The sequence below is a fragment of the Dufourea novaeangliae genome, unplaced genomic scaffold, assembly GCF_001272555.1.
Source record: "Dufourea novaeangliae isolate 0120121106 unplaced genomic scaffold, ASM127255v1 scaffold8, whole genome shotgun sequence".
NCBI lineage: Eukaryota > Metazoa > Arthropoda > Insecta > Hymenoptera > Halictidae > Dufourea > Dufourea novaeangliae.
Genome location: NW_015373923.1, coordinates 3,889,130 through 3,915,679, shown reverse-complemented (window position 1 = coordinate 3,915,679; position 26,550 = coordinate 3,889,130). Strand labels below are relative to the sequence as shown.

The 26,550-nt window shown below is 45.3% G+C and overlaps 1 protein-coding gene across 1 annotated transcript in view; it reads left to right on the top strand.

Moving 5' to 3' along the window:
- LOC107194892 (hemicentin-1-like) overlaps window positions 1–26,550 on the top strand; it is a 98,666-nt gene that overhangs the window by 58,909 nt on the left and 13,207 nt on the right. Inside the window, exons 7-8 of the mRNA XM_015584605.1 lie at window positions 4,371–4,512; window positions 26,123–26,253. Coding sequence (XP_015440091.1) covers window positions 4,371–4,512; window positions 26,123–26,253 — 273 coding nt within the window. The remainder of the gene's footprint in view (window positions 1–4,370; window positions 4,513–26,122; window positions 26,254–26,550) is intronic.

The window sequence follows — 26,550 nt, the reverse complement described above, 5'->3', positions numbered from 1 at the left end:
ACGCAAGAGTTGCGGGATGATTTATCGTCGGGACGATGTTGCCGTTTCGAGTGAATTAATAGTTCCAGGGAAATGACAGACAGCTTGATAATAATTTATCGGGTGCGTTCATGTAATTGCTATCGAACCATCTGGGAGCAACTGCATTGATAACGGGTCCATCGGTAACCGTCACCAATTCCCCTCGTACAATGATCGAGGAAGTGAAGTCGTAGAACGAACGTGTCGATCCTGCGGACAACTGTCAGTTAACGTGTCGTTTACGCCGTCTGCAGTTAGATGGTCTAACGATTAGTAATCCACGATAATGACAAGAATATCGAAACGTTTCGAGGAACGAGGGAGGACTCGTTGGAAATGTGGGAAGAATCGGAGTATGTATTTCGGAGGCGGAAGATACACGTCGACGGTTAACGAGGGGTGCATTTTGGTAGAACAAAGCGAAATCACTCGGTGCTGCTTTGACCGAAAAACGAGGCGATATCTTTGTGCGGACTGCTGCAGTTCGATCAAAGGGCCGAGTAACGTGGAATCGACGAGCAAAATTTTGTCGAATGGTAAAAAAAATCTCCTATATCTATTTCTCGTGGTAAATGGAAAAATTCATAAAAACGTATGTCGTTGAATAAGAGAGTCGTTTCGAGCATATTTAGGATGCCTTCGTTAACAAACTATACCACATACGACCACAAGAATTCGTAGGATCCATTAGTCAAAACAAATAACATCGTTTTACGTTGTACTTATCACGCCAGTACCGGTGACAATGAGAGTAATAGCGGAACTGAGATAATAATTGTAATCATTCGTCGATGAAACGCAAAAATCGGGTCTCTTTGTTCGATGCTCATCCTCGACGAGCCACCGTCGACCAAATAGCAACTCTGACGAATAAATAAAAATAAACTGAATGTTTTTAGAATGGGAAAATTTCGGTTTTACTTGAATTTTAGGTGACTACCTGCCTATCATAAAATAATACCCTGGCACAAGGGTTGTCCCATATGCATCATGAACTCGGCACAAAAGTGGCAATATTTGACTACCTGCGTCAGTATCTGTTTGTGCGTTCTGCTGTGCGTATCGCTGAATATATTCTTGGTTCGTGTAGTGTGGTATAGTTTGGTGACGATATTATCAAAAGGTAAGTAAACATTTCAACGTATTTTGTTTAAAAAATCCACGAATACGTTGTGAGTCTGATCACAATACTGATGAGAACCCTGGAATTTCTTTTCTTGGATTAGATTTTTTGTTTCCGAATAATAAAATAAGAAACTGTGTTATAAATTGTCATTGAATAAAACACATGTTAATCATATTAAATAAATCACGTACTAATCAATTATTTATTATACTGAATTTCGTAGTTTTCATGATCATAAACGTTGATTTGTAAGTTCATTATTAAAAAACAGAAGTTATAAGGAGCTTACCCTAATGAATTTAATTAATTTGAATTATTCGTCGCAAGAATTGCTATTTGGCCCACTGTGGCGAGCGTTTATTGGTACGTCCGACGTCTGAAGGGTTGGGGAAATATAACCGTTGAGATCGAGGATCGTTCGCGCAAGGAAATCTCGGGAATTTTTATAGGGCAATGGGCTCGCTAACGCCACGTCCGTTGGTACACGTATACATAGATACACGTAATAAATTTCGACGCCGATATCCAGACAATTTTCTTGCGTGGATAGCGACGAAAATGCACAGCGGATGGGGAGGGATTTCACGGTAGGAAAGAAAGAAAGCAAGAGAGATACGCCGGTGCTAGGGGAGGAAAACGGATAGAGTAAAGGTACTCCTCGGACGTATCGTTTTTACGGTGCACCGGCGCTGCGCCGTGAGAGAATCGCGACTGGGACACATAATCCAGCTCTTGCCGACCCTTTAAACCCTGCTGGAATATTTTCCTTGATTCCTTTTTGGGAATTTGAACCAGCCGCTGCGTCGGTCCCGGGGCTAATTTTCATAGAGAAGGAACAAAAAATAGAAGCAACCGGGGATCCTGTCCGGTTGGCGCGGCGGTTCCCGATTTTCATCGCGGTACCGAGAGTGTTCGGTATTCGGAATCCCTGGAAGGCAGAGGAGAAAAACGCGACGGGTAGATTTATCTCCGAGGACCGATTTTCGAGTAATATCGCAACGCAGCTGGCTTTTCCCCGCGGATCTCCGCTTTAAGCTCAAATTTGTAGCAGTTTCGCGTATTATTAGTTCCACGGACTTTATCGCGGCTAGTTATTATCCGGCGGAGTTTTATCGCGCGAACGACCGTCGCATCGGCTACCTGAGATTCCTCGCAAGCCGCGCTCTGGCTCCACCTCTGAAAATTTCCACCGAGAATTACGACCGAGCCACACGTTCCGCCCCTTTCGCTTTGCACATTTATTTTTCCCCGAAGTAATGCGGACATTACGATCTCCTCGTCACGGGTGAGTCTCGGAATTACGAGAGGCAAGGAACAAGACCGTGAAATGGAACGGAAAGAAAGAAATTCGATGCCCGAGGGAACCCGATCCGTGATTTCGGCCACTCGATCCGTCGACGTTCAACGTTACTCCGTTCGATACGGAGAAGATCGCGACCGGTGACTCGGGGAAAACAGTACGGACGCGAAACGTAGGCGCTTACAGGCTTAAAGGTGTAAACGACTCGGTTAGATGGAGCTGTAACGCCGGTATAAAACCGAATATCTATCCGATAGAGGTTCTCCGCCATCAGGAAAGTAAGGAGAGAAGTTAATCCCAGTCTTTCCAGACCGCCGCCACGATACCGTGACACAAAGGGACCGAACGCCACATAAATTGCATCCAATTTCTGTGCTTCGAGGCCGGTGTTTCGCTTCTGTCCTTATCCGAGCTAATCCTTGGTTCAGCCGTGAAAATAATCGGCCGAAAGAATCGATCGATCTTCCTCGATAGAAGAGACACGACAGCAGACTGCTAACTTATCGTTTGAGGTGGCACCACGCCGAACCGATTCGATTGCATTCGACCAAGCTGCGACGAGGTTATAAGCTTCTCTCGAGTTAATCAACTCCGTCGGTGCGCAGACCCGTTCGTTATTACGGGACGATGAATTTTTCGCGATGTCTTTGTAAATCCGCTATCCGCTGCAAATTAATCGTAAACAAAGAGAGGGACCGTTACGGGGAAACACGATACCAATTGACATCGAAGCTACCGGCACTTGCAACATAGAATGCCTGAATAAAGTTTTCCACATCTCACAATCCGAGACAAATAAAAACCGTCGGGTACTATCCGGGATCCAGGATTGTGGTTTTAATTTCCCCGGATGCGCCTCGTGCTTTGACGATTCAATTTTTTCGCGTTCTCGTTTCCTCGCTATTGTTTCCGGCGATAAAGTAAAATCGTCGAGAAGGACGGAGAAACGGGAGGAAGGTGACCGGTCGATACGGGTATACGCGCGCATATTTTCCATACTCAAATCTACATGAATAACGGTCGCGAAATTTCGGCCGTGGCCGTCGCCATAAATTCGCCAGAGAAACGTTTCGGCTCGTTTTCGAGGGGATTCGAAATTCCTGGCGTCGCAACGTGCCCCGTCCCTCGTTTTCGTCCGATACGTGCGTCGCGACACGACGGACAGAACAGATCCCCCGTTTGATCTGACTATCGTGTCGCGTCTACGCGAAATTTGAACTCAAGATTCTCCGTTTATTGTGTAAAAACAGCTGCGATTCAAAGCCTACGGACATCGATGGAACGATTAACAGTACGAGACGAGAAAAAGTCGAGGTTGCTCGTAAAAACTGGGAAATATATCAGCATGGAGAGAGTTCCCCCGGGCGACGACAATTCTCATGGACTAATGCTGCGATTAAATGCAATTTTCAATTTCGTCGCGATTCTAGCGGGAGCTAATCGCTCGGAGATTGCCCCCAGTGCTGTGCGTGAAAGTTCAAGAAATTTCGTTCAAGAACATTGAGAGTATTAAGAGTCGTCAGAGTCGTGAGAGTGCGAAGAATGTCCAGAGTCATTATAGACTGCGAATTTTTATGCAAAATGGTATTTTCTAAAGCAATTCATACAGAGAAGAGCAAATATAGGAATTTCTTTTTTTTCTCAAATATCATATTCGGTTCCAAGTGAACCAAAAAACTTATTGGATCTGATGAAAGTTTTGTCCTTTATTGTATTTCACAGACCCTTATAGGCTATAAATGCATAAAATCCGCAATTTAGTCATTAAAGTGTAAAGAGTCGAATATTTGTTAGAGCGGGATTCTTGTTATTCTAATTAAATATATTTAGTTTTATTTCATTTAAAGTGTCAGAGTGATTCCTTCAATATTATACATATGTATACGTACATATGTAAATTGATAAGAAACGGTCTCTGATCAGTTTCAGGAGGATGGTAGCAGCGTGAGCGTGCTACAGTGGACACCGTCGATCGAAGACGAAGGAAAGTTCCTCGTGTGTCGAGCGACGAATCCGAAACTGCAGGAGACTGGTATAGAGGAACGATGGAAGCTAACAGTCCACTGTGAGTACGTTAATTGCGCAATGTTCAATCATTTATTTATTGGAACGAATTTATACCACAAGCACGAGCGTTCTAAAATATTTGCATGATTTACAAACACATATTCGATAAAATCTATAGAATTTCAATAATGTTCGATACCATTTTTTGCTTGCAAATACATTATTCAAACACAATCATTCCGGTACATATATTGCATAGAACTGCTACAAAATTTTAACCAGACTCGAATAGAGACGGTGGATCGCGACTGAAATTTTAATAACGCGTGTCAATAAATGTTTAACTGACAGGCACTGGTCAACGTTCATTTTCTGGAAACAATTCGTTGACCCAATATTAATTACAACCAATAAGCGTAAACATCATTACCGGCGTATAGTCAGAAACTACGCGCGATGATAGTCAGAAATCTCGACTCGATTCGCGAGAAATATTAAAACTGACTATCACTGGTAAGAAACTGAACATTGCGTAGAAACGTTTGATCGGTTGAAAATCGAAGCACAAGATACGCAATTACTCGACAGGTTTGCACGGTGGCCCGTCGTCGGCACGATACGTTCAATAGAATCCTATCCATTGTTAATCAACTCCTCTGCGCAACTGGGAACATCTGCATGCACGACTGGGGCAAAGACGCGATACGGTTTCATTACGGGTCCTAACGTGGTAATTCGACTCCCAGCAAGGATCCTATGATTCCCGACTAATTCGATGCGATGGATTTCCCCTGACGTACCGTTGCGCTGCGCGAACGACGCACTCGCACACAGGGAGCCTTACTACGAAATTACGCGTTGGCCAATCTGTCCTGCCAACGTTTACCTGCATAACGTAAGCCAGAAGCGTCTGGTAGCTGGTTACAGATACGAGCTATCGTTATCCGTTTATTTACGACCGTGTGTCTGATCGGCCACTCGATGCATCCGCTATTATCCTCGTTCCCAGTGCACGCATACATATATGTGGGAATTTGGCATTAGTCCGACGGATAATACCATCCCCCCCCCCCTACGCTTCCAGGAATCTCCGCAGAACCAACAACTTACCGAAATCGATTTTATTTTCGCCTTCGCGACCAGCTAGCGATTTCGTGTCAGAGTTGGAAAAAAAAAACTGTGCTCTCGGGGAGCAAAGAGTTCGTTCGATCGATCGAAGCAGCGATCCGATATACTATACTACCTAGATGCATAAAAGGAGAAAGAGAAAATCTCGAGCGAGTACGAAGGTACATTATTATCTGTAGATATATACATAGTTTGTCCACGAAAATACAGTATTTGCGACAGAGCACATGTAAAACGGAACTCGTGCGATATGTCCCATGATAAATGAATACCAGGTCTATTTAAAGACGGCACTTGTAACGGTTCGGACGTTTCTCGCATCACGGCTGGAAACGCTTTTAATAACATTATTCGGGGATCAAAGGAACCGGAATAACGTTAAGCCAAGCGTCCTGTGATAAACCTTTAGCGTATTCTCATCGGAGCTGGTTACCAGCGACTTCAATAGCGCAGATCCCGGGTGGATTTCCTCGCGGGGAAGAATCAATTCGGAGATGCGGAACGATGGCCACGATCGGCATAATCTTGCAATAACGGTATAGGCTAACGGTGAACTAAAATTCAAATGCATTCCATTAAGTACAGGCATGCGCGTTATACCAAATGGCTAATAGCAGAAAACGTCTGGAACGTTGATAATAATTCTGGGCAAATTCCCGACACCTGGTCACCGTATCCGTTACGTTTCAGCCGCCGAAAACGGGTCGCGCAGCGTCGTACTGTGTACACCGGTCATAACCGTGGCAACCCTGTAAATAGTTTCGGAGTTATTTACGTGCGCCATAGTTCACGGGTGTGCCGGTGGTACCCAATTCCTTGTTCCTTGTTTCCTGTTCCCTGTATTCCCCGGTTCTTCCGAACTCCGTAAACGTCCCAATAAAATTTCGCGTTTCACGACGAATGAAAAACGGAGGCAGGTGCTCGTAAATACGAGCTGGAGTTGGTGTGCATATGTAAATATCGTTAGCGCGGTCAACGAGCCGGCCGTCTTTAGAAGATGAAAAAAACGAGATCCTTTATCGTGTAAATCACTACCATATTTTAGCATAATCCACTGACGGGGAGCGGTGCAAGTTCCTTGTACGATCGAGTGTGTTTCCGTCGAGAAAATAGCCGACCATTATTGTTATAAACTGGCCCATAACTGTACAGTTTACCGTAGCTAACGATACAGGGACGTGTCCATCAACGTCAGCCCCGAGCCGTCAGTGGTAACGATACGTGCTTCATCAGACATGGCTCGTACCATCGCGACGCGACGTTCCACACACGGTTCGTTTCACTCGCGTCCTCCGTAACGCGTCCGACATACCCCGAGGATCGGCAAATCAGCTGGAGGATTACGCCGACGAAGGTCGAGCGACATGAAAAAAAAAAAAAGGGGGAAACTAATGATGTACCACGATTTCTTGTCCGCGGAACGTTGATAATTAATCGCGAACGATCACACGCGGCCCACCAGGCGATTTCAGTGAAACAAGTCCGTAATATGAGCGACTCGGACGCGAATTTCCAGCGTATCGTCACGTCTCGATTTCGTTCGATGCTTCCTCTCGCCGTGACCGTCTTAGATGACTCGATTGACGGGAGACACGTCGCGTTGATCGAGAAACATACGATCCAAAGAAATCGATTTATGGTCAATGTGTATGAATTTAGCGAACGGTAAGGGAGAAACCTCAACCGTCGACAGAAGGGAAAGGAGAATAGGTCAATGGCATCGGGGTCGTGTCGTGTGGTTAACGATCTGTTCAGTCGCACGCGAACCGTCGTGTCGCGTCTCGACCCATCCCGTCCCGTTCCGTCGACCTCGAATGGAATGCGAGGCATAGCGCGTGTTCATTTGCCGGAAAGCTATTTCCTACCTTCCATTGCCCGGATCGTGGCATGCGCCATACCACGTACTTGTGTTTGTACGAAAATGCGCATACACGCGTTCTCTCATCTGGCCGAGCAATCGAACAGTCAGCGTGTACGATCCGGCGACTATGCCACGATACGTGGACGCATAGAAGCATCCTGGGACGTAGCAGGCGCACTCATCAGATACATATTTATTTATTTATTTATTTAGTATGTAAACTGGCATTGCCCTTTTGTACAGAATTTATAAACATTGTTGTATGACGAACTTCGTGCACAGATGTGTGAATGCGAGGTCCGCTGGTATATGACACGGAGAACCATTAAATCAGTATGTTGTAGGACGTGTATACAAATATTTGTAGTGCAGCTATTGAAAAGCCAAGAGATGAAAACAGTCGAGACGCGTGTGTAACGTAGGGCCAAACATAACGTGTTCCGACGTTAGTTAGGAATTCGATCAGGACTCAGACATATCCTTTCGTAACGTTTCGACAGCTACCGTGGTGGATTCGTGCGTCTTGTTCCGAAACTTGTGTCTCCGAAAAATTCCCGATAAGTTTCGCGTTACCGTTTCGACGCGTTATACCCAACAACGGAACGTTTCCGACATCGAGATCGGCCATAGAATTTGGATACTCTGCCCAAAATCGCGGCGAAACTCGGTCGATTAAGATCGAGGATTTGATTACGGTTAATCGTCGATTCCGGCGATTTCGAAGCCGTTCTTAACGGAAGTAATTCGACCATTCCTAGAATGCCGCGCTCGCGGCGTAATTTTCCTACGGGCGAATCGAGCGTGATTAGCGATCTTCGAATCGTCGAGTCGTCCATAGAGGAGGGAATCTATCGCGATTAGAATTTCGGGATGTTCGAGGGAAGAAATAGGCAGGAAAGGAAATGATTTCTCGACGGTCAGCACTGCCACGAAGCAATGGTGCGGCTCGACGTGGCGTCCACGACAGGCTGCCGCTTCCACAAATCATTTAACGCGGTAAACGTTCGGCGTCGGTTTCACTCGGTTATTTATCGTTGGCCGCGGGTAAAGGCTGAAAGCAGTTACCGAACCATCGGTTATAGGTACGCTAACGTGGACGGTTCTAGACGGATCTGCGTGTATCGTTTCGTACGATAACCGTATCTCCATCTTCGATTTCCCGTCACCATTGGATCGACATTCGAACCGTTTCGGTATCAGATTAACCCCTTGACCTATCATTTTCTTCACGTCTACTGTCTCCTGGATTACATTGTTATCGATAGTTTCACAGAAACAAAAGGAATTCTGTACTTATCGCAACTGTAATTTTACTGTAAAAGTTAAATATTAATACCAGCAACGTGGTTCTTCACTTCGAATCAAAGAAAACCGAATAATATTCTTCTTTGTTGAATCGATTTTCAAAGCGTCAACGCGAGTCTTACTCGATGTTATACGACAAGGGGTTAACGGATTCGGAGGCGTTCGTTGCTGGGAGAACGACGACGCCTAGTCAAGCATAATGGACGAATCAACGATCTAGAAAACAACGACGGTGTTGCTGAAACGACGTCGCGCAATCTTGGCGAGTTAATAATAATAATTTTCGCTTCCGGCAGTAAACACGACTCGGATACACCGTTGCTCGCCAATTATGCCGTTCTCACTACTCCCGGAAAATAGAGAAAGTTTTGAAACGTACACCACGGAAGCTGTGACTCGATTCGACTCGAGTGTTGAATCGTCTAATGCACCAAAGCGAAACAAGCTATGTTCCATCTAATTAATATCTACGACGTAACCGTATGACGAAGCGAAACAGGGAACGAAACTTTGAATACGCACCGCCACGAAAAGCCTCTCCTTTGAAATACAGATAACTACACTTGCTTTCCTACGTCGGTTTCCTGCCTATTTCTATGCGATACAGATTAAATTTCGAAGCTTACTATTCGCAAACGTTACGGATACATATTCGGTGACCGAGAAAACAGGTGATCCCGGTTTCGTTAAAATTGGTCACGACAGAGGATAGCTGCTCGACGACCTTATCGATTTCTGCAACGGAACTAATTTTATTCTCGCGATAGAGCGACGGTAATTTAATCGAGTCAGTAGACAAAAAAATCCACCTTCGATATTCCCCGCAAACGAAGAAAACCGAAACGGGAAATACGAAGTAAAAAGGTGGTTCGTATTTCGGCACTTAAATGTCATGGGGTTGAGCGATAAGCGTAACTGACCGATGGTAAATCAAACTCCGCTTGACAGGACACAGAATTTCCATGCAAGAGGGACGGAAGAGCCGACAGAGTATGCTCGGAGTTCGTTATGCCGTTATGTAACGCGACGAGGTCGTCGAAACGTGCTTAACGATGTCGTACAACTTTGATTGGCTATGCAGACTTCGACTGGCCACAAGCCACCAGCCACTAGCCCTCCGCATGTTGTCCACACAAAGCAGTTCTCTGCCCCCGTTCCTCCCATAATTTTAGTTCTCGTCTAGGATGTATCACAGGGATCAAGAATGAAATACGCTTTCGTGTAGTGCATTTGTCGACCGCTCTACCTGTTTGTTAAAGTTTTCCCCCCTTTGTTGGCGGCGTGATTATCAACCGATTCCGGAACGAAATCAGCAATCATACACATGGGCGTAGCCAAGGGGGGACAGGAAAAACGTGGCTTTTGCCCCACCCTACAAGAAAAAAATTGGATTTTGCCTCTTCCCCCTCCCTTCCCAGAGTTATAAAATTTTTGCGTAATATTTAATATTGCAGTATAATTTGAAACACGACCAACAGCCTCTATTAACAAAGCGCATATATTTTCAACGATTTATGACTTTAAACACAAAATAAAATGTGTCTGGCTACGTTCAATCTTTTTCACTGTGGCAATCGATGTGTTAATATTTTTGCCCCCTCTCAATCTGGCTACACCCATGCATGGCGATGCATAAAACGAACACAGGTGGAACGGCAAATCCTTTTGCACAAAATATTATTATTGTTATTATTGGTGTAAACGGGCATTGCAATTTAGTCTGATAGTTTACAATTTAATATGAGATAAGCGAAAACTTCGTGTAGTGACAGTAATGATTCGGTGCTAAAGATAATACCTAGTAGGCTGAAGATGCTAAACGTGTACATAATACTAGAGACACTATTATAAATAGTTGTAGATATGACGGAAGGTGTGGTACCATTCGTATCATAGGGAAATATTCTCCCAAATACGACTTTCCGACGAAGCAGCGCGAGACTTGTCCTCACGTTTATCGGTAAAAGTTTGGAATGTCTCGTCGCGAATGCATTTCGAAAAGTTTCGTTCGGCAAAGGAGGGATCATCGTGCGCTGGCGTGTACGGACGATGAACAGCGTCACCTTTATAATCGGAAAGCATACGAGGCGGTCCGTTCGTCCGTAAAATGCCAGACCCTGCCTCTATCCGACGTCCCGTCGCGTCGAACAGAGTTTCTTTCCCGTGAGACCGACCACCTGGTAAACCGTACCCTCACGAACGACTTTCGCGACAACTTCCACGCCCCACTTTACGATCATACGCGATCTCCACGCGCGTCTTGCGAACATAACGAAACGCTAAACGAGTTCTATACGGATCGAATGTTTCTCGTTCCCTCGAACTCGCGACAGCTATTCGTACTTTGCGCGATCGAGACTCTTATTTCTCAATGTTTCGTTGCATCGAGAAAATTTCATATCGAACCAACAAATTAGAGTTGAGATAACCTGTGGTCTTCGACCAAGTTACCGATCGTTTAACCAGTTCGTTGCTTTCAGCATATAAAAACGACTAAGCTGAACATTTTATTCTCTACTTCGAGCTGAAATTTACGGTATGCAGCGTTCTCGATATTATCATTCCGATCGTTAATAATTATTCGGCGTGGGAGCCAATACATCATCGTTATGCATTAAGCTCGGCTTAAATATACCGACCAATCCGTGAACACGATTTACCGTTGGTAACGGACAGAAACTCGATTTTACTCGAAACTTTAATATTCCATGCGCGGTATTTATATTATTTATTATCGACAGGGCAGGAATTCGAAAAAAGGATAAATAGATTATTATCCCCGGGCGATGTACATAATCCATTTTCGATTCGTGGTCACGCTTCGTTAGCTTCCCGGGAGGGGATCCAGCCTCGTCATAACGATCGACCATAGTTATGTTAAAATCGAACGACATCAATCGTCTCGGATTAAATGTTAAATATTTAATTTTTGAAGCAACTGCAAGCACGAACGCAGACGAAGCAACCAAATAAAAGATTAATCCAAGAGGAATTTTTCTGGATCCTGTATCCTCTGCGTTCGCAATCAATCACGAACACGCGCAAACATTGCGGTTCCTCGATCTCTTTGCAACCGTTCTTCTCCATCCATCTCTTTCCCGTCACTGTTGTCTGTCGGACCTACCGCTTTTTCGCGCCGATACACATTTCACGATTCGAAGAGATACGGGTGATTTAATCTATAAAACTTCCCCGTTCAAATCGGAGTAATTTACAAAGTTCCTGACGTCTGTTATCGGTCTGTAAAATGATCTACGGTACGGGAGGCTACGGAGGAAGAAAGATCGTTTAGATTGCGAATCGGACAATTTATCCAAGCATGGTAAACGGCACGGAGCGACGGTCAAGTTTTCGACTGTGGCTGACACTATTCGCCACGGTTACGCCGTGAAGAGCAGGTCGAGCGGACGGGAACTGAATCGTGATTTCGAGCGGCGAGAAAGCCTCGGGAATGTTGCTGGAGGAATTCCGCAAACGGTGTGACGTTGTTCATAGTCGCGAGCAACGTTTCCACCTCGAATGGCTCGCGAATAACGGACGTTTTAATATAAAACGAAAAAGGGAAGTAAAAAAAACCGGTCTCCCTCTTTTCTCCATTTTCTTTGAGCCTTCGTCCTCGTCATCCTTGGTCCGAGGAAGCAGCACCAACCATCCGCCGCGGCAGAATGTTTTTCACGAAGCAGAAAGCCGTGCGTTTAACTCTTTTCCTTGCGGCTGCTAACGTTCCGAAATTATCCAGAGACAGGACGTTACAGAACTTGGTCGACGGAAGATGCGAACAGACCGATTCGTCGACTCGTGACCACACAATGGAAATTGATTTCACGAACAGCCTGACACCGCTACTATCGAAAATTCACTGAAAAATCGTTAATTGGGGGATCATAGATGTAAATTCGTGGAATTCGACGCGATAGACCGGTGGACGTTAACGGTGACGGCGACGGCGACGGTAACGGTGATGGCAATGGTGACGGTGACGCGACGGCCGTGTGTTCTCGGGAAAATATTGCATCGAAATTCGAACCGATCGCTACCGTCGCTCATCAATCACGTTTATCACGACCGCGCTCTCTGATTTTTCTTTCCTCCGGCCGGTTTTTCATTTCTTGTTGACAACGGAGGCGTCGAACAAATACCGGCCGACAAGAAATCAATATAAGCGCGCGAACGGGAGAGGGGACGAGCAATAATATATTCGAGACGGGTGTCGGGGAGGTGAAACGGAAGAACGAATGTTTCACGGAGACGCGATTTTTGTTGCCGATGAAATGACTAACAACCGTTGGAAATAACGTAGAGTGAAAACTACGCGGGAACTGGCTGAGCTAGAATGCGCGTCCCATATCAGGATACGACGCGATCAGCTACATACATACGTATGTATAATACATTCGTGTGTGAACTCGAAGAAGGAAATGGTCCCGCGAGCAGAGACAGACGGTTGAGAAAAAGAAAATGGAAATTGCCAGTTGTTGCGCATTCCTTTTTAATATTTAATCAAATTCCCGCTCGCAGCAGCGATAGACGCAAGAAGATGAAAAGAGTCGGAGGAAAAGAGTCGGGGGGGAAAAGGCGCGGAGCAGGAAAAGGCGACGTTTTCTCTTAGGAAAACCGAGACCTCATCCGCTCGTTAGTTCTGTCCTGGTGACTTACGTGTCGGAATGTTGGCTTGTCACTGCTGCTAAATTGAACACGAAGGTTAGCAGTAACGAATAACTTCGTATAACGAGAACGACGACTTGCATTTTTCCAGAATAACAGACGTCGGGACAAAAATGAAAGAAATTGAAAATCAATGTGCGTCAGCAAATATATATGTATATATATGGAATACTTCCGCGTCCATGTTCACGCAATCAGCTGCACCGAAAGTATAAGTAGGTAGTTTGAACGAATCGAGAACCATTGGAAGGACATCGATGATTCGGAACTGATTCCTGAATCGAGAGACTCGCGAAACAAGGGCCTCCAGAGAACCCCAAAGAAAATCTCCTAATTATTAAGTACGAGCTATTAATCATCAATTATTAATTTCTATCACAAGAAGAACCAAAATGTAAAAGTAAATTGTGCCAGCTATATAATCGAGATGATTTGGCGCTTGGACCTCCAATCCTATGACTGCGAAACTTTCTTCACGTTTCTGAAGCTTTAGAACGTCCAGTTTGCTTCTTTCGTCGAGCCGTAGGCCGTTCAAGAAACATTCCCCGTTCCCCTGGCGATCAAACGCGAGCATAGAAAGCGAACGGTTAATTAATCGCGGGGTCAGATCTATACGTTACACCTACTTCGAGATACGAACTCTATGACCGCGGAACGATCTTCGAACGGTCTGACATATAGCGACAGGGGCAGAGCATTGTTAATCGTCGAAAGGTAAACAGTGCGTGCTGTGTGTCGTGTACACGGCCGATACAGTATTTCCATACCCACATATTGCACGTACACGTGAATGCATGTTTGGTATCTGCGAGCGAGTTGGTTACATCAATCAGTGTGCGTGTACACAGACAGCGTGTGTATAGTCGCGAATAGCGGTAATGAATGAGGAAACGTGGCTTCTAACTCCCGGATCGAGAGGGCTGAAACGGGTTTGGAAACGACTCTTAAGAGTTTCCGTGAGTATACCCACACTGACTGGCTCGCATCTCCTAAAACACATTACGTCGACCAACCCGAGCAGCGACTGTCACCCGCGACAAATTCCTCCGACGTTCCTGCTCTCCCTTTTCAACCGCCCCAACCCATGTCCCGCCAGACGAAGCCACCTCTTTCGCCAGAAGCTTGTCCTCGACTTCCTATAAAAGACCCTGGTCTCTGCCTTCGAACTGGACTCGGACCGGATCGATTTGTTTCGAGGAATTCAGAATACTCCGAAATTCGAGGGATTCCCGCTGGGATTAGAACGACTCCGATGGATCGTGCATCGATGTTACAATTATATCTCACTTCGAGGCGGTACAAAGAGAACTTGTAGCGCGTGCAAACGCGTAAACGATATTCCGTGTAGAGAATAACGAGCAAAAAAGATAACAATGGCGATCGTTACTTGTGCATGGACGCCACGTTTGTTCGCCGCTTTTTTCGCGAACGAATACGAATAGAACGAACCAGACTATTCGAACATCCAAGAACCATTTCAAAACATTCCCACGCAATTTCCATTTTTCTGCATGCTTTAACCCGAGAACGAAGGTGTCGGAAGTTTAAACGGTCTAACCTCGAAACACTTTAAAACATCGGTTCGAAGCATACCACGACTCGCTAGGATGAAATGCGAGCAAGAGTGGTGAAAAAAAAAAAACAAGAAAATCTGTGAGAGCACTTTGATTTAATATTTTATACAACACAGAGTACACTCTCGGTTGGTTGACCGCGCAACGAACACGCATTGCGTAAATGCGAAGCACGCGCAAAGAATTGCGCGTCAAAGGCAACGCGTGGACCGGAGAATAGAGTCTGCAGTGTGTACGTATAAACGTGTCTGACCACGCACGTTCATCTTTCACTCAAGGCACGGGAGCAGATAGAACCGAAACGTTCGAGTGATAACGCGAGGAAACACGGACCTTTAAAAGCAACTTCGAGACAATTAACACCAGACACACGACGATACGCACTCGAAGAATCAAAAAGATTTCAATTCGTTCCGAATGAAAAATACACTTCTATGGCGTTCTCTGGTAACTTTAAAGACGACCATGCGCGAATGAAACAACTGCATCGATCATAAATTGACGTAAAAGGGAACAAACAATGACATGGGAAAATAAACATTCCGAATACAATAAAAAAAGCCGAATGGAATGTCCGATGGACAAACAATAGGAAGATAGGATGTTGATAGAATGCTCGGAGGTACGTTTTGGTTAAAAAAACATACAATAGATAATTGTTGGATACCAAATCGAGTGTTCGAATAACACCGATCGACATTCGAAATAAGTCGTAAGAGTCACGTTTGTTGGAAATTTATCGTATATATTAGCGAGTCCAGAAACACGCACAAACACCCGATTAATCCGCTACGCAACGGATCTTTTTACCGACGGATAAAAATTGAAGCACGAGTCGCCGGAACAAGAACTTGTTCTTGCTTCGCGACAAGTTGCTCATTTAAATTCGATACGGTTCCGTCTGACTACCGACACGCTTCTATTACCAGAGTGTTTCAAACGTTCCGAAGTTTTTTCTATGCATTACGCGCCTCCGAATTGCGAACTGGTTGCGAGAGTAAAAATTTATCGAAAATTTATTCGTGCACCCCCGAGACCGTGATCTTCCTAATGGACTACGGCGACCAATAAATTGCGTAAAAGGCGGGAAATAGGTATAAGACTATAGGTATTCAATTGTAAAGTTGGAGTCCAAAGAAGGGTAGGTATACATACCTACTCACAGATGCCTCTGATTTCCTCGACGGTGGTTTTCTAGCAGGCTCGCATGTTAATTGCCTTAATTACTGGGTGGAAACTGCATTCCCTGTCGGCAAGACCATAGCGAATCCCAGGAAAAGTCTTATGAATATTTACGAACGGTTTATTTCTAGACGTAGTTTCGATTCTCTGCTAATGCGGCGTCCTCTCTCTTCCCCCGCAAAAGCCCTTCGCGTTGCGTTTCTAGAATTTTTATAACGTCGATATTTGCGCACGACGATTCGTTTATTTACAAACCTACGAGCAAATAACGATCGAATCGGTAAGCAGGGCAAGGTTTCGCTAGCTGGACGGATCGTGACAGTCGCGAGTTTAACTAGCTCGCGTGAAACTTGGGACGCGGAACAAGTGGCAAAAAACTACCCCGGTCTTCGAAACGGTAGGAGGGTACTCTCAGGAACTCTCGTGAGCGAAAGGTCTATTTTACGTTCGATACCGAAGAAGGGGTAGCGCCGTAAAAAACCGTTATTGCGATCAAGTTATCCGGGAAGCCAGCCACGACAAATTCGGTTATCCCGCGATGCGAAATCTAAACCCCTAAATCCAAATCGTCCTTCCGTAGCGTGGATCAGGGGATCGACTTTACGATTTCAGTGCAAGTCCGACTTTCGACGAGCATTCGAACGAGTTTCCCCGAACAAAAATAAACGAACGACGTATCGACGTTCCATGAACTTCCAATGACCGCCTTTCGACATCTTTCGATTTATCCTCCCCTATAAATCTCTCGATCGCCGATCGTAAAGCCGTCGATGTTGTCCGTCGTGAATACCGCGATACTTTGTCAGTTATATTCTCGTAATGAAATGAAATGTCACTGGAGATGACTTCCGGCCAACGGTCACGGTACGTCTCCTGGATTTGTTTATGGAACAAATCCGTTCCGCTTTTTCCATCCGGTACGCTACGCCACGCCCCGCTCTGGACGAGACTATGGCGAAATTCCGATCATCGGTTTGACGTCGATCGAATTATTTACTCGTTGCGTGAATACACGATTTCCCGAGCCATTGCAAAACTTTTCGCGAGAGCCCTTTCGTTCCGTTCCGTTCCGTTCAATTTGATAATTGCCAACGACGAGAGGGTACGGGAAGCAGAGCGTCGCGGCGGGTCAAAATCTGCATGGTTGCTCGTCAACGTAGGAACAGGCAACGAGAAGAACATCGAACGCTTCCGAGATTAGAACTGTATTATGGAGATTGCGGGATACTATTTCAGGGATGAGTTTAATGGCGCCGGGGCTTTAATAAACGTTAAACGTTAACGAACCTCGTAAGAAACATAAAACGCAGCCACCGTCTCGGCAGCTAGTCCCGTAGAAGAGGAAAGCTTGACAGGTGGTGCAATCCTGGAAGTTCTCTCGCCGGGAGGCAACTTTACGAGGCTTTTACGAGGCATCCGATATACTATTTTACAAGTAATAAGAACGTCGAGGCAGCTTTTGTCCTTGATGCTGCGATCTCGCAAAGTCTTTCCCAAGCCGCCGTTTCCGTTACGTGTTTACGCCCGTTTACGCCCTTTAAATACCTCTCCGAAGAGATCGATCGATATTAGAACGGGTCGATACACAGGGGCGAGGTGATCTTTAACGGCGAGCATCGACTAAAAAACCTGAAAGTGTGTTTTGTCAAAGATTAAAATTCTCATGGCAAACGTACGCGCAGTAAACCTTCCATAAACTACGAACTTATGTTCCGTCGGAAAAGCCGTGTTCAACTCGATGAAATTTTCACAGCGACAAAATCCACGAATTCCAGCAAATTATATTCCGAATCGAGAACGCGCATTCGACGCGTCGATTATATCGGCGTCGCGGTGGGATTAGTGATAACCGATAAATGGTAGTTGTACGTGGCACGGATTCGAAATCTGGCAGCGAAATAATCGCGAATCAGCCGCTCTAGCTTTTTATCGAATTTCGTTTATACAGCGTACGATCGACGGTGAACCGATCCGCGGGAAATGTCGATTGCGTCGTGGGGATCGACGTGACACGACGCCACTGCGCGGTAAGGAAGTCGAAACGCGTCCGTTGATTCGGTTTGTCCGATACTGATTAATTAATCTACGGACAGCGAATGATGTCTATCGAATCGTTTACCCGCGCCAACCTGCTTGCCGAGAGTTTGCTATCGGGCTTGCCAATTCCGCTCTGGTCCAAGCTTGCTCGTATCCACGGCTCTCCCCCCGGCAGTATCGATATTGCGGTCGAGTGGCCAATTTACGAATCTATACGAATCCAGTGATATACGGACGACAGCGCTGAAATCACAACAGAAGTAGCTCAACCGGATAATCCGCCTGGCGAACAGAAACTTACCGCGAGAGCGTACCAGTCGAGGAAACAAAAAAAAAAACACGGATTTGACGAGATCCTTGAAATTCGTTGCGAAAAATACAGTCAGGTTGCGGAACCACGATCACTGATGATGCGATGTCCGATCGGCAACGAAGAACGAGGGAATAAGAAAATTTTGTCATATCCTTCGCCGATTTCCTTTCTGCTATTATCTGTTTACCGATTTGACTGTGGGAAACGCAATCTTCGAGTCGCCTTACGCAAGACGTGTCCGACATTAACATTTTTAAGTAATCACCCGGTATACGCGTTTCCGTTCTTTCACCGGACGTCCGACCATTATCGGAGGTAACTACTGCCAAACGGCTTGCACTTTCCAAGTATTTCAGCTCGCTGCAGTGGGGTAGCTCGTTGCTCATGAAACGATTATTACCCTCTTTAAGGAGATTTCGTTATCATCGCCAAAATTAACCCGATGTCTCGTAATCCTTAAACGCGTATGGACGCTGGATTCCAACGAGCGAGGTAATGATACGCCCGAATCAGTTTCCGTTACCACGGTAAAGTTTTCGTTTATCGGTTTCCCGACGTCGATCGCGGAAACGAAAATAAAGCCAGTAGGAGCTTGTGTACAGATGAAATTGAAAAAATACTTTCGTCCATGCAAGAAGGAAATGTAGGGTTACTGGAATCGGTAAACATTTGATCGCTCGATCCCGTTGGCCGAACTGTAAATACCGGTTCTGACGGTTTTACGATTACAGGAATACATATAATATTCATGAAAATAATGCGGGCGTTTGATGGTTTTCCGGAAGTGGGGAATTGAAGCCTGCCGCGATCCCATTCCTTCTCGAGGAAGCGAGTTCGAAAACCGCGCCGAACGGTACGTCCATTAGGGAGAATTTGGTGGAGAATGCGAAACTCGAGAGTCCCAAAACTTTTCGCTTCATCTGATGCTGTTCAGTTCTACGAGGAGACGACTGATTCCGTACGTTCCGAAGTGTTCCAAGAGTTTCGGTGGTTCCACGCGTACCAGCTAACGGGATGACGGATGGCCCGTGACGAGCACGAAGCATCACCCACTCACAGAGTCCGCACACTGCATTGGACAACTAGGAACGCTAACGTTTGCAATGAACGCGCACTTTCTGAGAAACGGTGTCGTCTGTACACTTACAGTTAGTACAATAGATACAATACAATGTGATTCTTACAACGATCAGGATATAAAATACTCGTGTTTCCAGCGCTGCGTTCGGATAAAAGAATCGACTGAAATTTTACAGGATACTTTGACGTTTTTCTCTGTTTAATTCGTTGATTCAACGAGGACAGTAATTCGAATTTTCGTTAATCGGCACTATTACCTTTTTGAGACGCTTAGTCGGAGTCACGTACAATGTACAGTGAGAGCCAAAAATGAGTATTGACATTCATATTTATTTCCTTCAATTTAGAAGCTAACATTTCACATAGATTGTCTATTACATTGAGATCTGGAGAATGTGAAGGAGGACTTAACCGATCGAATGTGTCGCCCAGCAAACAATTTTTAACCACCTTTACTGGTATATTTTGGGTCAGGATTTTAATAAAAAAAAAAACGCATGAATGCACTTGCACGTGAATTTGATTTGAAACTATTTCAAATATCGAAATTTGCTACACCAGAGGTTGTCAATGCTGCCCCAAACAACAATAGTACATTGACCATGTGTAACAATATTTAAATTGTTTAGGTTCTATCTCTGAATTTCTTTTTTTCAAATTTTTTAATTGCCTAATCCAGTAATACTACTACATCTTGCAATAGTAGGATGCTATAGAAGTATTACCACGAACCTCACCTTTGTAAGGTGTGCACTCAGTTTTGACTCTCACTGTATATCGATAGAATCCTCTTGAATATGGTATACCTGACTCCGCCATAGATTCCATCAACTGTAAAAAATGCAACTTTGTTCCATGCTACGGACTTGTCGGAGCACATTTAGCGCAAGGTTACTCGTTGACCATTTCCGGTATTAAAGCTCTTTTAACCAACCGATACGAACGGATACGTTGATGATTGCATGGTTATCGGTTGAAAGGATCTGCGACCTCGCAGTGCAATCTCTCGATATTCCTCGAGGATCAGTGGACTCCGTCGAAGCTGCAGAACACGTAATCCGTCCGTTCGGCAGTGACACGTATCCGTTCCCAATCGGATAGCGCGTTCCCGTAGCCGAGCCTTTTCGAAAATTTCAGGACGCGGGCTGTTGGAGCAGCGATATCAATCGGGTTCATCGCGCGATGAGACAACCGACCAAAAGAATTCCGCCCGTTCGACCGTATCGAGCCGATCCATCGGCACACGCTGCAGAATTTCATATCGCGAAGTGGCCCCCTCGTACAAACCGATTGTTCGAAACCTTTTCGCGAACCCGTTCGATTCTCTTTTTTTCCGCTTCGTCCTTTATTCCGATCGATTGGTCCTCCTTCATCCCTATCCTATAATTTCGCCGTTAATAACGTCTACGGTACGACAGTAAAGATTTTTTCGCGGTTAACAACGGTTTCAACGCCAGCCACAGTGGAGCCACGTACAAAACAAACCAGGAGAGGTATGCATAGAGTTAACGTCTAGAGTGAACAACTACTACAATTATAATATCGACGAAACTTTATAGAATAACGTATCGCATGAACTGTTTCGAAACTTCTCTCTCTCTCTCCGAGCGTACAGCCAGAATCCCTCCTCGAGTCTCTCTCGATGACACTACCGCTCGTTGTTTATGTTTCGAGAGCTAAGAGGGCAAAGCTGTGCCAGCCGCGAATATTGGATACAGTCGTATACCACCCTCCGAACTTTAGATTATACACACGTATAGGTATACATACGTGTATAATACAATACATAAATACACACATACGTATGCATATACATGTATGATACATGCACGCGAAACGATTTCCTCCAATTTCACTCGACGCATCGATCCTTCAACTATGCCCGTATCCTGGGCTGTATTTTCTTCAAGCACATCTATCTTGTTCTATACTTCTCGTCTTTTCTCTTCCTCTCCACAAATTCTCTTGACGGTCTCCCATTGCGTTATCTTTTTGCCAAAATCGTCCGCTTGGCACCGAGTTTGATGAATCGAATTCACCCGACAGGAATCTCCGCTGTCTCTACATGGTGTTAGGACAAATAATGGCTACACTTTGGCTGCCAAGCTCTACCCCGTAGCAATCGTTCGCAATAAAGTATCGCCTTCAGTTCCTGTCACCGATCTCCGATATCTGACCGATAAAATCGAACGACATCGGAAAGAACCGATAGAAATTCCAAAGGAAACAGTATAGCAGGTGTCCATGATTTACGACAGAATCATTCGCGAGAATATTAGCATGATCACGACGCATCTTAGAAGACAGTTCTTTCGTCCTGCGTCGATTTACGCTTACGCTGCCGTGCTGATAAATAACGTCTAGAAACGAATAGAAATCGTTGCGAAAAATAGGTTATTTTCGCGTGCATCTTGCAGTATAACCCGGCTTCTTGTTCATGATATTGCCAGTATATTACATGCGCCATTTTTCTTTATACGCGCCGTCTCATCTCGACGGAACATCGATATCCGAGAAAACGCTGCCCGATCAACTTTTCAAGTTACAAATTATTATCTTCCAGAATAACACGGCATAGAATATTGCGACGAAATAGTGCAGGGGTCGTATCGTCAACAGGTTAACATGTTCCTCGCGTTTAGTTCGACGGACCTCGACACGGGCTGCGGAGAGTTCTATGCAAAATTTCCTCTAATTCAGAACTACGTAAATTATTAACACAGGGGACAGGCTGTACCGATATCTTGCCTCGAATTTTAGCCCGCGTGGGTTCTGCACAATGTGTATTCGCGTTTGTTACACGTCTCAACACACGATAATGATCTACGGATGTAAACTTACTTCCGCGACAATGAAAGTATTTCACGCGATAACACCGGCAAGAATGTCGAGCTATCAATACCTATAAACTGTAACTTCGAGTAAAGCCGTGCACAATATGCATTTCATTTTCCTTCGTTCTCTATAAACACGAAACAATACCACGGATTTCGAGCCAACCGAAAGCAGAGCAGGATTTCACTCGGCCTCCAGTGGCCGCTTTATTCGTCGCGCTAATAACTTTACGTTCTTTGCATTGAACAGTTCACAACGTGACGCTACATCGACGTACATAACCGTTCCCGAAATAAAAGAGTTTAGCTGCTGACGCCAAGTGAAAAAATAAAATCGTATTCATGACGCGAACGATCGTGCCGTTTTCCCGTTATTTAATCATTCGTACAACATTCGATACAACAGGCGGCAAGCAATCGATATCTGAACGAAAATTTATCGGAATTACGGCTTTAATACTTCGGAATTCATACGCGCGCGCATGTTCCAGTGACTCTCGTGTTTGCGAACCGTCGGTCGCATTGGTGCGTTCGCAATCGTCTGGCCGTAACCGTAAAAAGTTCCTCCCGGCTACGGATAGAAGGGAAGGTAAGGGAACGTAAAGAAAGGATAGAGAACTCTAACGGCGAGCCGAGATGGCCGTGGAACCGGAAAACTCAGGTTTCGCCTCGTTTCTCCTTTAATTGCGCGTGTTATTAAAGGACAGGCGGGGACCGGCGGAATTCATTTTTCGCGTCCGCCTAAACGGACCCGACCAGTATAACGGGAACTGTTTGCCAGTTTACGCGGAATGCACGGAAATTTTCGTAAAAGGCTCGCGCGCGTCCGCCTGTAATGAAAATTAACCCGAGGCTGGTCCATCGAGGTATAATTGAACGTGCCACGTGCACTCTGGGACGTCGCTGGCATGCAACATAAGTGCTGGACGCCACTGGATACGTAGATTCGACATAGTCCATTTATTACGTAGCAGTACCTACACGTTGGAACCGTGTTTCGGCATCGCGTGCCAACACTTTGCTGCGGCGATCAACGCAACGCGACGAAACAGGACGCAACGCTGGTCGAATATCCTTCTGTGCTTTCATAACGTGTAGAAAGAAGGCTGTGGGAGTGCTCTTTCGTTGATACGGCCACGTGAAATGCATTGGGAAAACGGAATTGTACAATCCCAAATATTATCATTCCTTCAGCGGAACGAAGAAATGTCCTAATTGTATTTACGTGGCGAAAATTATAAGACACGGATTAAACTGTAAAAAATGTTTAAACGCTTCCGTTACACTCGACTTCAAACTTTCACCCTCGTAAAATCACCGGGAAACATAGACGTAAACTTTCGTCACCACCGTACGCATCACCCACAGGTCATCCCTTTCCTAAAACCCTCTCAATCGCACCTTTCTTTCCACCACCGTTCGCCTCAATCGCAGGTCATCGTTCTCACTCTCACCTCTCCTTCCACCACCCTTCTTACTTTTCACTGTCAGTCATCCCTACTCTCCACCCACTTAGTTACTTCCTCCAACGTTTCCTAATAAGGAAAACAACCAACACTAAGACCAATCACACACCAGCTACTTTCTATCATTTTTGCAACCACTTCTCTTCGACAAGAGACACACCCTCTTGAGCACAACCCTTACTGCTCGAGGGGCAGAATCAGGCAGAAACTCACCAGCACTCGTAGACTACACGTCATCATCATTCGTAGTACACAGTGAATATATCAGTTTAGTAACTAAGTAAACATTTACTGAACATCCTCACACCTCCAATCAAAGGAGCCTACACGTCATTAATTTTCCGTGAGCGCGCATCGGTCATCGTGGTTTCGAGTCACTCGAGTATTCAAGTCGCGAGTTTAGTGCCGTACAGGAATTACCGTGAAACTTTAATCAGATTACGAGTCTGCCACGATAAGTAAATGGAATAACCACGATTAAAGAACGTGTTTGTATCTCTGTGCAAATTCCATCCATGTGCACGCTTGTTCGTCTGTTCAACCGAGAATTAGAGTGCGCGCCTACCATTTTAAATAGCTTGCGTAAACACGTGCCATCAACCATAACGAACGAAAAATCTGAAATATACATACCTACATACGTATGTATGTTGCGCAGTCAAGATTAGCTCTAAGTTTGAACGCGTGGCTGTACACGCGTTGGAAAAGTAGTCCCCGTAGAGGGTGGTGCAGTTATATGCATCTGCACGTATTCCGTGTATTCGAACGTGCACCTAGAGCTGCGGCACTGGGGTACATACCTACATATTGTGCCTTACCGCATGCATGCCTTTATACCGCACGGTGAATACATGCATCCCGGCAGGTTTCTTTCGCCGCGCTGCGCCGTCGTAAATACCGGTCTGTGATTTATTCCGCGATCGAATGGCTGCGAAAGATGAAAGACGCATCGTCCATGTGGCAGTTACCGCGATCTCGAGGCTCCTGGATCGATATAATCTTCGATCGCTTAACTCTTCGAAGCACAGGATTTTACAATAAAAGAATTACCTAGTTGCATATACATCTTTTTGTATGAAATGTGTCAAAATATTATTCTACTTGAATTATGTTATGTAGTATTACGGCAAAACAAAGTTAGTCGGATTACAGATTAAAAGAGACAGAAAAACTGAATATCTCCGAAGCTTGTAACACAGTTAGGATATTTACGTGCACGTCTCTATCTCGAGGGGATGAAACTTTGTACGTTCCACGAGGAACGCGTGTCACGGTAACGATCTCGACAGAATGCAAATTGCATTCGAATCAGAAACGAAGCAGCGTTGTCGCGACTAATATTAGAGACGATTCGAAAAATCGCCGTGGGCTAGGTCCCCCTAACAGACGCGCCACCCTTTCACGGGCTGTTTCCTTCCCCTTGCCACGATTTCTCAGTTTCCCTTTGGCGTCCCAATGTCTACGACGTCTGCTTCGTCGAGCAGCACACCGCTCGGCGAAGAAATATTTGTCCACCGACCATCGGACCGATAATTAAACGTTACCGTTACGATTCTTGTGTTTCTCTCGAAAGAAAAATAGTAGGTATTCCACGCTCCTGCACACCGACACATCGTATTCTCGGGTAAAAGAACAATATTTCAACAATCAGCGATAGTAGTAAACGGAAACGCATGTTTCATTCGGTAATTTCACCGGCAAATACGTGCAAGGTGTAAATTGATCGTACCAATGTTCCTTTCTTCGTCCTTATCGCATCGAACGAATTCGGTTAATCTTGCTAAATCGCGGAACCGATACGCGCGTAATCTCATGGTCCACAAGAAATTCAATAGCGATTCGTGTAAAGCGAGGAACCACGCGCGATAAAACGTTTCCCGTCGATTCGAGCGCGACGTTATTAACCGCGATGGTTCCACGTTTAGATTCCACCCGATACGATTCGTTGCTCGCTCAGCCACGTTTCGGGCCAGCGAGAATGCAAATTTGATTAAACGAGCCCCGCTAATAACCGAATATTATAGCGACATCGAGTCGACCAATTCCCGATTCATAAATAACGTACACTCTCGATGGAATCGGGACAAACATACATTTCCTTCCGGTTATTCGCTCGAAAGCATCCGTGCATGACACTTCGAACCGAACGAAACAACGCTTTAATCTTGTTCTAACATTTATGTTCTAATGCTTTATTCTTTTTTTTGTTTTTGTTTTTTTTAGTTGCCCCTATCGTCACTCTGAAGATGGGCTCGTCGTTGAATCCGAGGAACATCAAAGAGGGCGACGACGTGTACTTCGAGTGCAACGTTAGGGCGAATCCTAGGGCTTACAAATTGACATGGTTTCACGAGGTACGTCAAACCGACTGCAGCTTTCGCTCTTTCGGCTTCATTCGCTTTACGCGTCGCACGAAGCCGGAAAATTGGCGAGGCTCTGGAAGTTCGCCGCCGTGTGTGTTCACGCGTGTACGAAACGAAACGGAAGACGAGAAAAGCTTCAGGGGGACCGTCGTAAAAAAAAAAACGAAGGAAAAGCTCCTCGATGAATCGACACGGACGGTGAAATTAGACGGGGCACTGGTGGTACTTGCTCCACCACGGATCCACTTTATTGCGCAGTCGTAAAAGAGGATACAAGAGCATAAAACT